At 45.2% G+C, this 17,315-nt stretch overlaps 1 protein-coding gene across 1 annotated transcript; it reads right to left on the reverse strand.

The window, feature by feature from the left end:
- Nucleotides 1–837: 837 nt before the first annotated feature.
- On the reverse strand, nt 838–13,085 carry SYPL2 (synaptophysin-like 2). Its single transcript, XM_006865959.1, has 6 exons — nt 13,032–13,085; nt 12,781–12,855; nt 5,280–5,404; nt 4,022–4,223; nt 2,757–2,948; nt 838–1,473 (listed from the first exon to the last, which is right to left on the reverse strand). The coding sequence occupies exons 1-6, from the start codon at nt 13,083–13,085 to the stop codon at nt 1,327–1,329; spliced, it is 795 nt and encodes a 264-aa protein (XP_006866021.1). The 3' UTR covers nt 838–1,326.
- Between the last annotated feature and the right edge of the window lie 4,230 nt (nt 13,086–17,315).

Below are 17,315 nucleotides of genomic sequence, written 5' to 3' on the forward strand. Positions count from 1 at the left end.
GAGAGGGACTAGAGGAGGTATCAGGAAGAGGACACACACCAAAGACAAATATGGAACTGGGTCCCAAAGTGAAGAAGCACCAATAGCATCGGCCTTCCCTGGGCTGGGAAGAGAATAGGGATCTAGGGAAAATGAGGAAGCAGGGGAGGAAGGAGAGGGCAAAGGGAAAGAACATGTATTTTTGTCAAGGTGAGAAGGGGACGTATGAATGAACAACTGGAGCAGGAGCAGAAAAAGAAAATGGGACCATCCATCCATATCCTAGGGCTCTGGGGGCAATTTAGCCTCATGATGGTCCTTTGGGTCCTTCCAAAGCCTCAAACTGGCCCCTTGGGAATGAAAGGAAGGCCTGGACAGACTGAAAAAGCTCTTGAGTGCCTCAGACCAAGAGGCTGGATAAAGACATTGGAGTTGTTGGGGTAGGCTGACATGGAGAAGCTCCTAGACCTCTCATCTTGTGTTCCAAGTGTGTAACCAAGGTCATGAGGGAGGAAGGTCAGGAGTTTTGTAGAGCAAGCATGAGTTTAGAGTGTTGGTGGGAAAGTACCCCTAGTCAGGGTGGTAGGAATACTGAAGAAATAGAAAAACAAAAGGATTCTTCCAGCAAGTTTCCAGGATAAGGTTTCATGTGAGGATGATTGACATTGTGGCTTGGTTGCAATTTATCTACTCCCCACTGACTCAGGGGCTCAACAGGACCCTCTAAAGGGTTGTTTTCTAGGCATGTCATCATCTCTGGTTCACCCATGGTGGTTTCTGTGGGCAAACAGAGCTAAGAGTGGAGAGTGGGAAGCACACTAAACTCTGGGTTGACCAGAGATCAATTCAAACACAGACCTGGATGACAACTGTTAAGGAGGTCACCAAACAATTGTTGAACCCTCCATGCATGGGACTAGGGAGAAGGCTGCCAGCCAATTTCTCCTCCCTTTTATTGAAGCTGGACAGGTTGAGAGAAAGGGAGCTGCCAGGAATCAATCTCAGGTCTCTGGTCTCCTGCCCCCAACCCTCACCTGCAGCAGAAGCTTGTTCTCAGAGGCTGTGAGGATATGAGTAAGAACCCAAGTAAATTTGTTTGGGTCCAGGCAATAGGCAAGAAGCACTGAGCTCCTGCCATCCAGGACTCCAGAAAAACAAAGGACAGAAAACCACCAGAAGGGCTGCCTGGGTTTCCAACAGCTGTTGCTTGTCCATCCATCATCTCAAAACTCAAAAGCCTAGAATGATGGGGAAGGGGAGTTCAGGGAGAAGGCAGAGGAAGGTCCTGGAAGCCGAAGGTGGTTGAAGAGGTGCTGTCCAGTTCGGGAGTAGCTAGGCGTAGGCTGCTTACTGCTTCTCCACTGTTCCCTGCTCAGCTGCACTCTCCTGGCTGGGGCCCTGGCCCTGGTCCTGGCTCTGCCCATGCCATGGCGTCTCCTTGAACACAAACCAACAGTTCCCGGCCCACAGGAAGAAGCTGATAAAGCCGAAGAGCTGCAAAGACATTAGGGAAGTTCGTGAGAATACTAAGGGGAACATTTGAGAACAGGAAGGGGACAGTCTTTGTGTGTGTGTGTGTGTGCACATACTCAAGGGTGTGGAGGGATTCCAGGCCATCACCCACTAAGGGATTCTCAGGTAGCTCTGTCACTAGGAGACTCTGACTCATAGAGTAAAGCATTGTGCAAAGCCTAACAAGGAGCCAAGAATTGAAACTCTGGTGGAACTTCCCACAGCCACATGGGGCCCTGTCAGAAGCACTTTCTGTGGGGTAGGTATGACTGGAGCTGTCCAAGGTGCTCCTTCCCAAGGGCCAGGGATCCAGCCAGGACTATATTCAAATATTTATTCAAAACGTTGAAAAATCTATCAGCAAGAAATGCTTAAGAGGAAGTGTACTGATGTCTGCAATTAACTTTGAAATGCATTAAAAATAAGATGGATGATGGATGGAGAAAGGTGGACAGATGTGTGATAAAGCAAGCCTAGTAAAATGTTAATGGTACAGTCTAGTTGGTGAGTATGTGGGTGTTCTCTGTAAAATTCCTTCAGCTTTGCTCTATGTGTGAAAATTTTCACAATAAAATTGTGAGGGCTGGGGGAAATAAAACGCTGGGTTCCAGTAAGGTCCCGAAGACTCCTGAAAATGCAGCTATTAAACCATCCAGTTGCATCCATTAACCCTTCCAGTCCAAGCTCACCAGGGCAGACTGAGGTGGCTGGAATAATGGAGAATATTTGAGAAGTTCAAGGCCTCAGTTACTTTATCAACTGATATGGAAATATTTAAACATTTTAACAATTGGTATAGCCAAATGTGCACATCCCAGCTGGATCCAGCACTTCCGAAAGCTCCTCTCCAGCCAGGAGATCTGAGCTGTACTAAACCCCTTCTCAATCAATCACTCCAGTTCTACTCCAGGATTTGAACCCAACCACAGCCCTGCACCTGACAGTTCTCTTCCTTTACATGTTCACTGTGTACACACACACACACACACACACACACAGTGAAGCAGGCAGGAGTGAAGAGAAGGGAAATGGGAAGACAGAATGCAGAAGGAGGAAAGAATAGGAGGCTTATAGACTCTTAGGTTTGCCCCATCACATATGTGTGCTCAGGGTCTGCCAAGGACCAGCAGCCAGCATCAGGTGGAGGGGACACCAGCTCTGGGGGCATCCCATCTGCCCTTCCCAGAACCTACCAGCTGGGACAGGCCTGGGTAACTAGAATATCATTGCCTTCCACAACCCCCTGCAGTGGCCAGAGATCTCACCACAGAGATGTTGGCCAGGCCCATGGAGGGTGTGGCTCCGGCACTGCACACAGCCTCCTCTCCGTGGCACACAGACATAGCTGCAGTCAGGCTGGATGGCCGGGTGGCCCCCTTGACGTCGGTCAGGCCCTTGCCCCAGGCAGCTGCAGCTACCAGCCAGAAGAAGGTGAAGGAGACAGTCACACAGAAGTCCTAGTAGAAGCAGAAGGACAGGAACTGCACTCAGAAAGGTCCCAATGACCCCAACTTCTTTTGCAACTGTGGTGATGCACTAAGATCCTGGAGTCCCAGGACAGCTGCCTCTTCCCATTCTGCCCCAAATCTAGGGCCTCGGGAGCAAAGATTGTCCTGAGGAAGTTGTTCACTGCCAATAAAGGAATCCTGCCTTTCAGGACTGACTCTTCCCAAGTCCTGAGGACTAAGGTACAGCAAAATGTAACAGGAAATCTGCTGTTCATCTTCATTCCCAAACCCAGGTGGCCTGAATTTCCACTTTCCCCTCCCAAACTTTCCTTGTTCACCATCACTCAGCTGTAACTGGTGACAAGTGGAGTCCCCTGAGGCATCCTTTGTATGCCTATGATAGTAAGAAAATATTATTAACAGATCCATATGATAAGCACTGTATTGGGAACCACAAGGTCAGCGGTTCGAGCCCACCAGTCACTCCTAGGGAAAAAGATGAGACTTTCTGCTCCCACAAAGATTTAAACCTCAGAAAACTTATTCAGGGTTACTGATAGTTGGAACCAACTTGATGTCACTTAATAATACCACCACTTATTAAGGCTGCCTATATACCAGATACTTAATGGCATTAACTCATTTTTATCCCCCCAACAACTAAAAGACAGGTATTTTTTTATAGTTGATGAAACTGAAGCTTTGAGAAGATAAGTAGCTTGTGCACAATCATGTAGCTAGTAAAGGACAGAGCTGGGATTTGAAGCCACACTATCTGACTCCAAAGCCTGCTTCTCTCTGCTGTTATTGTGCCTCCTGAGAGCAGAAGGAGGGAGGAGAACAGGAGGAGCAAAGTCCTAAGAGTTGGGCCATCCTCTGGCACGAGAAACTGAGGAAGCCACAGCTCTTGAAAAGACCAACAGCAAAGAGCTGGCAGGGAGATTCAGAAGGTTCCAAATGTGGGTATCAGGACCCATGAAGGCTGTCATATTTGTCCTTCCCAGCTCTGACCTTAGTTCCAGAGTGAATGTCTCCTCAGTTTCTCTGGCTCATCCCTCTGGCCTGTATACTCGCCTACTCACCACCAGTGGGAAGCGCTTGTTCTCTGTGTAGAGGTTGTGGAAGCGCAGGTAGAGGATGAGTGCAGCCATGGTGTAGAAGAAGGAAAAGATGCCAAGGGTTACAAAGAACTCAGCAGGGGCAGAAAAGTCTCCCATAAGGTGCATGGTCTTGGAGGTGGAGTCATCATCACAGAGGGGCATCTCATACTGGACCCGGTTCAACCTGCAGGGAGGAGGGGAGGCTATGCTGAGCTCAGGCGGAACCTCTCCTTATGGAGGCAGAGGGCTCTCTGCTCCTGGAGTAGTCCTGTACTAGCTCTGAACCCTGACACTCTTACAGAGCCAACGGTGGTGGTGGGAATACTTAGGGAGCAATGCTTCTTGAGGGGGCATTGCAGTCAAGAAAAGACTCCCACAAACTTCCTGGGGATTCTAGTCAAACCCTATCTCCTCCTCAGCTGTCACCCAACACTCACCCACCCTGCCTAGACATGATGACCATGTATTTCCAGAGCACTTTCAGTCACAACCATAATATAGTTCATCTATTTCTGAGAGTCAAAGGAAGTAGACAGTCTTCATTCAGCCCCTTGGGAAAGCAGAATGCCCAAGTTAGAGTTGGAATCACCCATTATCAGGTCTTATTTAGACCACTTGATGAGACTATATTCAACAAAATGAAGAAAGAAAAATAATCCATAATATCCAAGAGACTTGGGTGCTGACACTAGAAATTTCTGAAGACAGGAACCCTATACCAATTCTCTGAATACTCAATCTCCTTCCTCTCCTAGTTTTCAAATAACCAAGAAAGAGCGCTCCCCTCTACCTGCTGATCGAAGTGTGCCTCCCTATATTCTGGTGGTACCAGGTAAGCATCCTATATTATCACCGGATCTAAGCACTAACAAGCTTCCTTACCTCCAAGGCAGAGAAGGCTGTTCAAGGTCAAACAGATCTGCCCAGCTTGCCCAAACTCTTTTTAAGCCTCCATCCCAAATTACATGAGTTCTTTCTGTATTAACTCTTGTTCCCTGCTGTTGATTGTCTATGGACTAGAACAGCATGCAACAATGATCTATCCATGTTTCCCTTATGTTTTCCCCCAGTCACTGTGTCTGAAATTTCAAGAATGCAGGAAGGGCCTAAGTCTTGTATGTAATTCTATTTGAATGTGGAGTGGCACACAACAAATTGTCTTTAGGCTTTTGGCAGAGGATCTAGTATGTTCTTCCAATCCAATGAGAGGATGTATTGGGTCAGAACTAGTTCTGCTTACCTGAAGGGATAGCCGAATGAAACAATGATGAAGCTCACGTCCTTGGCTTCGTTGTTGCAGCGGACCATTGCTCCTGTCTCCCCGCTGTAGGAGCCGCAGGACCCGAAGGCGAAAATAGCAAAAAGCTGAGGGAGAGTAAAGTTCCTTTTAGAGTCAGAAGGCCTCAACTGGCCAAGACGAATTTCCTAGGAACCCCCTCTGACTCCTAGAAGGGTGCAGATATGGATGTAGTGGGGGAGGGAGGAGAGGATGCTGTGGGGATGGAAGATTCTCTTCAATCAAGTTCTTACTGGGCAGGGACCCATGGCCTCTATTAGTCTCTCAGACTTGGGGTACTATGTCAATTGCACAGGTCTTGGACCAAATAGCCAAATAAGTAAGGTTAGCAATGAGTATTTTGGGAGGAAGATGTAGGGAGAGAAAATGGACAGTTTCCAGGTCTTTCCATTGAATGTAACATTGGGGACCAGATGCTCTGAAGATGACTAACACAAAACCTCTGCCAAGCCAGGTTTTTGGAAACTTCTAGCTTAAAGCTAGACTTGGATTTCCTCCTCAAGGGAGAAATACCCTCAGAACTAGCTTTCTCTGCACCAACCTAGATCAGAGCTGAGTGGAATGATTTCCACTTCTCCCTTGACTAGCCATTGAGTCTTGTCATTACCTTGTTGCTCATTCCCAGTGGCTTCCTGCTTCAATAGTAAGAGCACAACTAGAGGGAATAACTTCTGCCAAGTCTTTAAAGGGACCAGGGGACAGGGCCACACTGCTGCCCCATGGTACTGCCAGTATAATTCCTCTCCTACCCCAATGGCACATTTTCTTCTAGTAACAACACTGACTGGCTGGCTGGAAGCTGACAGTCCTGGCTCAAGACCAGAGAAAAGTATCCTCCACTTGACTTATCAGTTTGCCACTATTTCCCCATTGGTGTTTCCCTCAGTGATCAGTTGATACTGCCACTTCTCAATGTGAACAGCCAAAGGCATTCAGACCACTTGAATTGTTTCCCTCTCCACCTTTTAACACATCTTACTAACCCTCCTGCCTTTAGTGAAATGAAATTTTCTCAGCCTATGATTTTCACATTTCTTTCTGGGGAAACACACTGTGGTTAGAAAAAGAGGTGACAAGTTGGAATCCATTGTCCTCCCATATTGTCAACCCAGGCCCAGTTTCCTGTGTGCTTACCATTGGCTTGAACACAATGGAATTGCTCTTGTTAAGTAGTGAGCTTATTCTTTATGGTTTGTTTTTTATATTTTTCTCTATGACTCAGCATCTTGGACATTAAGCACCTGGAAGACAGCTAATTCATATCCTAGTCTTGTCTCCAGTAAAGAGAATAGAGTTGTGTGCATACTATTTTGCTCTTGCTTATTAATGTTATGGAGTAACAAGAAACCTGGATCAGGAATCAGGAAATCTGGGTTCTAGTCCTGGCTTTGTCACTAATTAGTTGGGTGACCTCTGATAGAAGTCCCCTCTCTGAGTCTCAGTTTCCTTATCTGTAAAATTAGAGGTTTGGAGTTGAGGCCTTTTTCCACTCTGGAAGGCTTTCTCTTTGAGGTTAATAGTGTCAGTGTGCTCTTGGCTGGGCCCGCCAACAGCTGTGCTCTGTCCCTGAGTGGTGCTCGGTGCCAGTGTCCTGCCTTGCATGGCCTGGCCTGGAAGATCTTCTCCATGGTGAAGCCACTGACCCCTCTCTAAAGGTCAGAATGGGCACCTCTCTGTTTCCAGAAGATTCAATGCAGACTAGTGAGGATTCTCCCCATTTTAAAGGACATCCAGGAAAGGAGATGGTATAACCTCTCTCCAATGCCCAAATAATATCCTTATTGAATTTAAATCTCAAACCTGTATTAGAGCCCTCTTTGCTCGTCTTCTTAAAGCTGGAGAGAAGTCACTCAAAGCCCTGTGCTCAGTTACCCTTTACATACTCAAAGTTGCCTCACCAGTGGTGTAATAATACAACTCCTCTAGCTCTTCCTGATAGGAGTTCTCTAATCTTCTGTCAGCTCCATGTCTCTCTGATCCCTCTTGTGGCTGTTGTTAAGTGACATTGAGTTGGTTCTGACTCATAGCAACTCTATATAGAGTTTCCAAAGCGTGGCTGGTGGGTTTGAACTTCCACCTTGTGGTTCAAATTGACCTTGCAGTCCAGTGCTTATCCTACAGTGCTACACCACTTAGAGGCCACCCATCTTAGAGGTTCCTTTATCCCTCTTAGCTTCTGGTGCCCAGAACGGGACACAACTAGGATGTCACTCACATTCTAGGAAGGGCAGCACAGTTGGATGTATTTTTACACCTTGGCAGTTAGTCAGTGAATAGCTCCAAAAAGTTTCCCTAAGAAAGTAGGTGTTTCTAATTTGGAGCAGTGAACAGTCAAGAGCCTTCTCTTCATTAACACTGCTAACCAAAATGTTGGTGGTTCAAACTCAACAGCTGCTTCTTGGGAACCCTATACTGGGTTGCTATGAGTCAGAACTGACTAGATAGCACTTAATAACAACAACAGCCACATGTGACTAATATTAAATAAAATGAAAATGTGAGATTCTAATTTCAAGTACCCAATAGCCACATGTGGCTAGCAGGTAACATACTGGTTAACACAGATGATAGAATTTTTCCATCATCTCAGAAAGTTCTACTGAATCTAGATGATAACCTTGAGGTTCTAAACATTCTGAACCCTGCTTTCTGATTCCTCAGAGGGCAAAGTATACCCATAACGACTTTGTTGTTGTTGTTGTTATGTGCTGTGGAGTCAGTTCCAACTCATAGCGACCCTGTAAAGGGTTTCCAAGGCTGTAAATCTTTACGGGAGCAGAAAGCCTCATCTTTCTCCCGTGGAACCACTGGTAGTTTCGAACTGAGATTTGCAGCCCAATTCGTAACCATTACGCTACCACAACTCCTTTAGTATTAAGTATATTCTCTTGTATTCTGATTCCTCGAAACTCAGGAATCTTCTTACACACGGTATATGATTCCTCTTTATTATCCAGCATATATTACTAAATCTGAACATCACCAGCCAGGTCGTACCAGATATCAGATTGCTATATATGATGGAGAAGCAGAACCCCAGAGATTCACAGAATAGCAGGGAAAAAGGACCTCAGAGATCAAGTCTAAGATTATCATTTCACAGAGGTATAACCGGAAGCCCCAAAAGAGTAAGTTGACTTTCCGAAGGTCACATTTAACTAATGTGAGAGCCAGTCTTAAGATTCACATCTGCTGATTCCCTGCTTACTGTTAATTCCACTTCATTCATTCATTCATTCATTCAGCAAGTGCTCAAACATATATTGAGCATCCATGTTGTGCCAGGGACTGGAAACAAAGTTGAATAAGACCCAGCTCCTGCTCTCAGAGTTCACAGTCAGAAAGAACAGTGTCATGTTAAAAGCAAAACCCTGTATCATAATTATTAAGGCTAAAATAGAGAACTCAATCATGTGCAGTAGGGATTACGAGGAGGGAGAAAGTAGCTCTGTGCTTGGAATGTAGGCACAGAGAAGGACATGCTTTCTGAACCCCTTCCATGACTTCAATCTCTCCACCTTTCTGTATCAGATTTGGTCTCTCCCCTAACTGTGCTGAGGAAGAGAGAGCAAGAATTGAAACTATCCCTGTTACCAAGCACAAGACACTTAGGATGAGCAAACTGGTCAAAATGAACATGAGCCAAGGAAAGGTGGGGGTCCCAAAACGAGGAGAAGCTGTGAAGTTCTGGTGCCCATCAGTCTTCCCCCTTTTGGAGCAGCATTGTTGAGGGCAGGGGTGAGGGTCAGACACAGCTCTCCAGTTCCTTTCCCTCCTGCCTCTGCATTTCTTTGGGAAAGATGTCAGAATAATCGTTCTGGTTTAAAGAGAAGGCTCCACTTTGCTGTTGACTTAATTTGTTGGTGATAATTCTGTGTCAGTCTCAAGAACTCTAACATCACCAGCTAGTACAGGGCACGAGGAAATATGTTTGCTTCCCCAAAACATTCTCTTGCAATCATCCCATATGTTTTATGGACTCTAATGGTGTTCATTTTACTTTCCCTGCACTTACTGAAGTCTTGGTGTGGCGCTGTGTGTTAATGTGCTGGACAGCAAAGCCGGTTTGAACTGCAAGGTTGGCGGTTCAAGCTCACCAGCCACTCCTTGGAAACCCTACACAGGGTCGCTATAGGTCGGAACAGATTAGATGGCACTTAACAACAACAACAACACTTACTGAAATAACTTTTCATCACAAAGACCCCAGAGTCAAACAAATTGTTATGCCAAAGGTAAATTATTGACTCAGCTGAAGGCAATATGACTTATTTATAAGAAATGGGAATAAGAACAGAGTAGCCCACAAGATTCTTTTTTATACTTTAAGATTCTTTTATTCATACCATCAAAACAAGGCATTGGCAATGACATTTGGCTAATCTCACCAATCAGTATGCATAATGAGGGAAAGTGTTACTAAGGGTCAGGGGGTAGGTACAGAGGTTCAGGAATAGGAGGGAAGGGACCCAATGCTTACTAAATGCCTTCTGGAGTGCCAGGCTATCCATGGTCCTCCTGAATGGTCCACCCTAGGGCAGATGCTTTACAGTACTTCCTGTAATCCTCCCACAGAGTCCATGAGATACGTCCCATTTACAGATAAGGAGACTGAGGTCCAGAAAGATTTCATCACTTACCCAATGTTTCATGGCTAGAAAGCAGAGGAGACTAGACTCAAACCAAGCAAGGTTTGAGGTTAGTCTGACCTCTAAGTTAGCCGTTTTCTTTAAAAAAGCAAAACAGAAACATGTTCTCTAATAATTGAAATGAGATTAGTGAATTTCTTAATTTAAAAACAAAACACTTAAAACTAAGCTTCTGATTAATTAAAGAATCCTTGCAAGAATTCCAGTAAAATCTTTGCCTTTTGGTAATAGTAATTAAAAAAAGTCTTTGATTACCAATACAATAACTGCAAGATTTGTTCTTTCTTTTTTTCCTTCTCCAGTCAAGAGTAAATGATTCCTCCAAGCAAGAAATGAGTAAAAAACTCAAGTGACATACCCACTGTAATTTTTGTTGTTGGTCTTGTATATTTTAATGTTAGCTCATCTGCAGAGACTTGGGACAAGTGAAACTCATGCTACCAGATGGCAATACAAGCAAACCATTTGACTTTACGATGCTATAGTTCTAATGAAGGCTGAGTTCAGAGCCTGGCCCAGGCCCGAGGATTTAGCATTATGAGAGAAAGGAGTCTCTGTTTCACATAAGCCTATTCTAAGAAGTTGAGGATCAGAAATGTCAACGAGGTCTTAGCTCTTTAGGATATCAGTGTTGACCCTGGGACAAGACTGGATCATTTCCCTTGGTACTGCTTTGTGCAGTCTTTATAGAAATCTTGTGTGTATTGGTGGGAGGGGGACAAAAGGAAGGGGAGAAAAGGGTGGCAGGAGTAAAGAGGGAAGCTTTTCAGAATATCACCAGGGAAGATGATTCCATGGTCCAATAATCCCATTGTTTCCCTCACTCTTTCACAAAATTTTCTAAGATCCATTTGTCTAACTTAATGATAAAATCATACTCTTACATTTCAGGTTCTGCTCCTCTGGAGTACTCATAATGGCTCTGTTAATTCTGAATGCCAGTCACTTGGTGTTTTAACATCATTCTTAAATGGCTTCCTCTGTTACTTGAGTAGTAGGTCAAAACAGGGTAGTGGAAGACTGTGAAAGAGCTCAGTCAGCACTCAGTTCAACTGATCTTGAGGCAGAAGGGAGAGTGGAAAGTCCCTGCCAGGTCCCAGAGTTCCCACTTGGGAGCTCTCCAGGCTGACCTATAGCCCCAATCAGGGACTCAGATATCTAGCGATAACCCCAAATGCACTATTGGCCCTGAATTCCAGATTTAATGATTCTCTTTCAAACCATGATTGAGGAATTAATGACAGTGCTAACTGCTGTCTCCAGTGAGTTCAAAGCCCTTTAGACTCAACCCTCCTTGGTAGGTATTAATGGTAACTTACTCCCAAGCTGAAAGGAGCTCTGGTAGCAGAGTGGTTATGAATCAGTCTGTGAACCTCTAGGTCAGCAGTTCGAAACTACCAGCTGTTCTGTGGGAGAAAGATGAGGTTTTCTGTTCCCGTAAAGATTTACAGCCTAGGAAACCCTGTTACAGGGTCAGTATGAGTCGGAACCGACTCTACAGCACATAACCACCACCACTCCCAAGTTGAATTCTGTACTGGGGACACATTAATGAAGTTATTCATGTACCATTAATGTATGGAGTGTCTCACTTAAATCTCTTCTGCAATAGTGCACAAATTCTCTCAGTAAATTTTAATGATTTGAAAAAGTAACTGTATCTGTCCACATTCTTAAACTACACCCAGAAAGTCTTGAGTACTGGGAAGGACAGAAAGCACACCAATGTCTCAAAGTACTAGTTAGGCAAGGAGATGCTATTTCTCCTAGACATTACAGGGTAAACTGAAGACCTCAATGTAGTGATTTCTTCAAGGTCACAGGAAAATCCTTATGTAGGGCAATTTTCTAGGATCCTGGTGTGGCGTTGTAGTATTAAGCACTGGACTGCTAAACACAAGGTTGGCGGTTCAAACCCCAATCCACTCCCCAGAAACCCTATACAGGTTGGCTCTGAGTCAGAATCCACTTGATGGTACTTAACAACACTAATAACAACCTATTTAGAACTAAGAGGACTCTATACATAATCTCCCATTTGGCTAATAAGGAAGCAGAGGCTCAGAGGAGTGATTTGTTCAGGGTCACACGACTGGGAAAGGCAGGTCCAGGTTTAGAATCCAGGGCCCCAGATTTCCAGCTCAGTGTTCTAATTCTACTAGCACATATTGGCTCCACTAAGATTTTTCTTTCTTTTATTTAATCCTAGAACCATGCGCTCCATTCATTCATTCGCCCAATCTTTCACTCTGTCACAGATAACCTCAACAGGGGCACCACGGAGTGCTGGCATCTTGTCTCCTGAATTTACTGCCAGGTTCAACCAGGTCCTGGTGTATTTGGGTAGAGGATGGTTTCCACTGGCTGCCTCCTTTCCTCTTTTGCCCTGTGAGTCCTCTCTCACAGTGAAGCACGGACCTCGTCCCCCTCGTCATCCTCCTCCTCCTCCCCCCTCCCGTCTCCGAGGAGTGGTATGTGCAGGATCAGAGTTCTAGAAAGGTTACACCAGAGTTCTCTCGCCCAGATGAAATGTGAGCGCTCTAGGCAAAGGCTACTTGCACATAGAAGGACCGAATCCGGGACTCCGCATGCCTAGCTCCTCACTCTCCTGACACCAAGTGCTAAAGAAGCAGTCCAGTCCGCCCCTCCCCCGCCCACCTGTCGCCGCCCCCCACCTTCCGCCAAGGCCAGGCCACAGAACCCACCCCCAACCCCCACCACCATGGCCACATTGCTTCAGGGCAGCGTCACAGTTCAAGCTCCCGAAATAGCCCAAGGCTAGGGCATCGACTCACCCACTGGAGAACTTTGATGAAGCCCAGCGGCTCCTCCAGCCGCCGCCAGCGCAGTCCCAAGAGCAGGCGGTCCACCTGCGGAGACAGGGCGGGGGTCAGGGAGTAGGGGGCGCTGGGTAAGCGCCGGGAGTCTTCCCCGCCACTCTTAACCAGCATAGAGGGAGGAACAAGGGTCAGACCAGACACCCAAGTGGAGATCGGGCGGTGAGAGCGCCCCGGAGGCAGGAGGGCAGAAGAGCGCGCTAAGGTACCTGCTGCCTCGGCGACTTGTCCGCGGTGCGGCCCGAGCTCTCCGTCGAGGACATGCTGGAGCGGCGGGGTCGGGGCGCAGCGCGGGGACTCGGTTTCCTCGCCGGGAGGCTGCGGGGAACGCGATCGGGCTGGGGGCTGCAGGTCAGCGGCGGGGGAGGCGAGCGGGGCAAGAGCGTGAGCCGTCGGCGGGCCGGGCTCCAGGCTGGCGGGGTGGTCGCTGCTTCTCGCGTTCGCCGAGGCAGCGGCCGTGGCTCTGCCCCGCCGGCTGCAGAAAGCCCCCGAGTCGGATTCAAACTTCTGTCAAACTCCGGAGAGAATTTGGCAGACGAGTCACGTGGCGTGCGCTCCTTACTCTCCTCCCGCCCCCTGCGCTGCCCCCTCGGCCAGCCTGGCGCCTTAAAGGGACCTGTGGCTTTGCTGGCAGCTCCGCAGCGAAACGGCTCAGGCTTTCTCCACACCGAAACACGACAGCCACTCCTCTCTCAACTACAAAGACAGGAACCCTAACCTAGCGTGCGCAGATGCGCCAGTTGCTACTTTATCTTTGCCTATTTTCTTGGGATTCAGGGTCAATAGGTCTTTACGGGAGCAGAAAGCCTCATCGTTCTCCCGCGGAGCAGCTAGTAGTTTCGAACTGCTGACTTTGAGGTTAGCAGCCCGATCCGTAACCGCTACGCTACCAGAGTTCCCTTTCCTCATATAATACCCACACCTTAAAGAGTGTTCAAAGAGGTCTGATAGGGTAGTGGTTACGAATCGGGCTGCTAATCTCAAGGTCAGCAGTTCCAAAGTGCCAGCTGTTCCGCGGCAGAGCGATGAAGCTATCTACTCTGGTAAAGATTTACAGGAGTCCTGGTGTGGCGCTGTGCGCTATGTGGCGCTGTGGGTTAATGCGCCAGACTGCTAAGCCGTTTGAACTGCATGGTGGCTGTTCAAGTTCACCAGCTGCTCCTCTGAAGCCCTATACAGGGTCGCTATGGGTCGGAATCGACTCTACGGCACTTAACAAAGATTTACAGCCTCGGAAACCCTATACAGGGTCGCTATGAATCGGAACTGACTCCACCGCACATAACAACCATCAAGTCCAAAGAGTGTTCATCAGGCATAATCAGTGCGGAGGATGGTTAACAAGAAATCAAGTTTCTAGACCACACGGTTAACAAACCGCTTACTTTGAAAATCTTCGTGTGTCACTACAGACGAAAAGACAAGGGCATGCTCAATTTTTATTTTAAAAATTTAGGCAGTGTTAACATTTGTGTGTGCATGTTTTAACTTTTTTAACAACAAAAAGTACTCATATTATTTTGTTGTTGCTGTTGTTAAGTGCCATCGAGTCGGGTACAGGGACACCTCGCTTTATTGACGTTCGAATACTAGGAGCATCAAAAAGTTCTTCAAAAACCTTTTCACCAACATTTTGAATCCCCCTCGTCTGTTGCGATTCCCACCCCCACCCCCCACATATGAAAGGTTTGTGGCAATCTTGTCTCAATAAAGTTCCTCGGTGCCAACTGCAAGTTCTCACTTATTGCTTCTGTGCCACATTTTGGTAGTTCTCATAACATTTCTGTTTCAAAATGCTATTGCATACTTAATAGAGTACTTTTTTATGTACTGGAAAACCAAAAAATTGTGTAACTTTCTTTAGTGATGTGGTCTGGTGCAGAATCTGCAATATTTCTGAAGTATGCCTATAGTTTGTATTGGAAATTGTTGCATTTTAATTAACCTTAAATGGGTCCTTACTTTTCAGAGTGTTTCCCGGGAATCCCACTCCCCCTCATGCCTACCCACTACTCAGCAGTGCAGTAATTGTGATTTGTACTTTTGCTGTACAGCAAAATGTAAGTATTAAAAGGTTAAGTCATCTGTCCAAGGACACTGAGTGAGCCAGTAGGCATTGGTCTGTTGTTGTTGTTAAGTGCCGTCGAGTCGGTTCCGACCCATAGCGACCCTGTACAGGGTTTCCGAGGGTGTAAATCTTTACGGGAGTAGAAAGCCTCATCTTTCTCCCGCGGAACAGCTGGTAGTTTCGAACCGCTGACTAGGGTGAGAGAAAAGGCTAGTCCTGCCTAAGAATTAACTTGTAAATATGTAACCATATTGTCACAATCATTCTTGCAGGGCACCCTGGCACTTCAGAACTGCTTTTTGAACAAACACTGGCTATTATTAACACAAATCCCATAGGGAAAGTGCCTATCTAAGGTTTCCCTAGGGTAAAGGACTTGGGCTGGGACCAAGTTGAAGGAAAACTTGTCCAGAGGACTTGCTGTACAGATGTAGGCTAATGAAGGAACCACTGAGTCTCCAGTTCATCTGTTAATACATTATTCTGCTGTCTTAGGTTTCTGTTCTGTGGAACTGGGATAATAATGTTTGTCTTACTACTTCAAAAGGTCATCATGAGGATGAAGTGGGGTGATGTCTGTATATGCCCAGCTTTCATGAATGTGAAATAAGCATACAACATGCATACAAAATACAACACAATCAAACAAGAATTGAGACTAACATGGCAGAATCCATGCATCCACCAACCAGCCTTTTCTAACTTTAACACTTTTCCCTGCTTGCCTCAAATCCATTTAAAAAAAAACAAAAGAAATACTTTATCATCCACCTTCATTCTACTACAGGGGAAAAACTGTAAAAACAACAACAACAAACAAACAAACCCCCCAAAAAACTACTTTGTAACCTTAGATTGCAATCTGACTGGAAAACAAATATGCCTTTAAAAGTTACTATAGATTTCTGAGTTTATTATTTTATTAAAAATTGCTTATAGAGTACCTTCTTATGTAACAATAGCCATCCTAAAATGAGACTTATAAAATTTTTTCATTGTTCTGTGTAGTTTGCAACTGTGTCTGAAATAAAAATGTTATTGATGATTGAAAAAAAAAAAATCAAGTCTTGCATATAGCTCCTGGTATTCTCCCCCTCCTTATCCTCTTTGCTCTAAGAAGTGTAACCACTATCCTATTCTAAATTTTTGCTTTATCAACTTCATCCACATTTTCATATTTTCTACATATTATTAATATAATAGAAATTCAAGCTGTAATACTGTTTTTCATGTCATTTTAAACTTTAAGATTTTGCTTTAGAACATTCTGCAACATGCTTTTAAACTTTATGCTGTGCTTATGAGAGTTTTCTTGCTTGATTCATATAACTTTAGTTCACTCATTTTTAGCTATATAGAATTACATTCTATATAGAATTACAAAGTATTTACTTATAGACATTTCGGTTATTTGCCAACGTTCATGCTTATAAACAGGGCAGCACTGATTGCGTACACATTTCTTTGCTTTTTACAATACTGAATTAACAAGTTTTAAACCACAAATCCTGATAAAAATATTTTTACATCATGACTCATATAAATTGAAATCAGAAGCTTCATAGAACACTCTCATATTTTTTGTTCTATTTCATTTGTTAAAATTCTGGTAATCTAGAAACATATCCAGGTTTTGTGGGTAATCCAGAAACATATCCAGTTTATTCAGTTAAGAGACCCCTTTAGAAAACGAATAAAAAATTAGAAACTTTGCAAGTGGGGGCCCCAAGTTTAAGTTTCATGAATTTCAGGGTAAACTCATAGCGACCCTATGTACAATAGAATGAAAGCCTGCCCAGTGCTGCCCCATCCTCACAACCATTGCCCTGTTTGAGCCATTGTTTCAGTCACTGTGTTACTCCATCTCACTGAGGGTTTTCCTCTTTTTTCCTGACTGTCTACCAAGAATGATGTGTTTCTCTAGGACTGGCCTCTCCTGATAGCCTAAGTATGTGAGACAAGGTCTCATGCTTCTAAGGAGTATTCTGGCTGTACTTTTCCAAGATAGATTTGTTCATTCTGACAGTCCATGGTATATTCAATATTCTTCACCAATACCATAATTCAAATGTTTCAATTCTTCTGTCTATCCATCTGAGTAGACACACTAAATTGATCTGATGATTCAATAATGATGGGTCCTCGTGTGATGCTGTAGGAAAATTACTGGGCTGCTAACCACAGAGCCAGGAGTTTGAATCCACCAGCCATTCTTCAGAAACCCTATATAGGGTTGCTATAAGTGGCAACCGACTTGACAGCACTTAACAATAATTAACAGTTTGATGAACATTGCTCTGTAGTGCTATAGAATAAGCATTGGACTGATAACCACAAGGTCAGCGGTTCACACACAACAGTTTTGCCTTAGAAAACCTACATAGAGATGGCACTTAACAACAACACCATTTAAAAGTGGACTGGC

Source organism: Chrysochloris asiatica, unplaced genomic scaffold (assembly GCF_000296735.1).
Source record: "Chrysochloris asiatica unplaced genomic scaffold, ChrAsi1.0 scaffold00085, whole genome shotgun sequence".
In the NCBI taxonomy this organism is placed as follows: Eukaryota; Metazoa; Chordata; class Mammalia; order Afrosoricida; family Chrysochloridae; genus Chrysochloris; species Chrysochloris asiatica.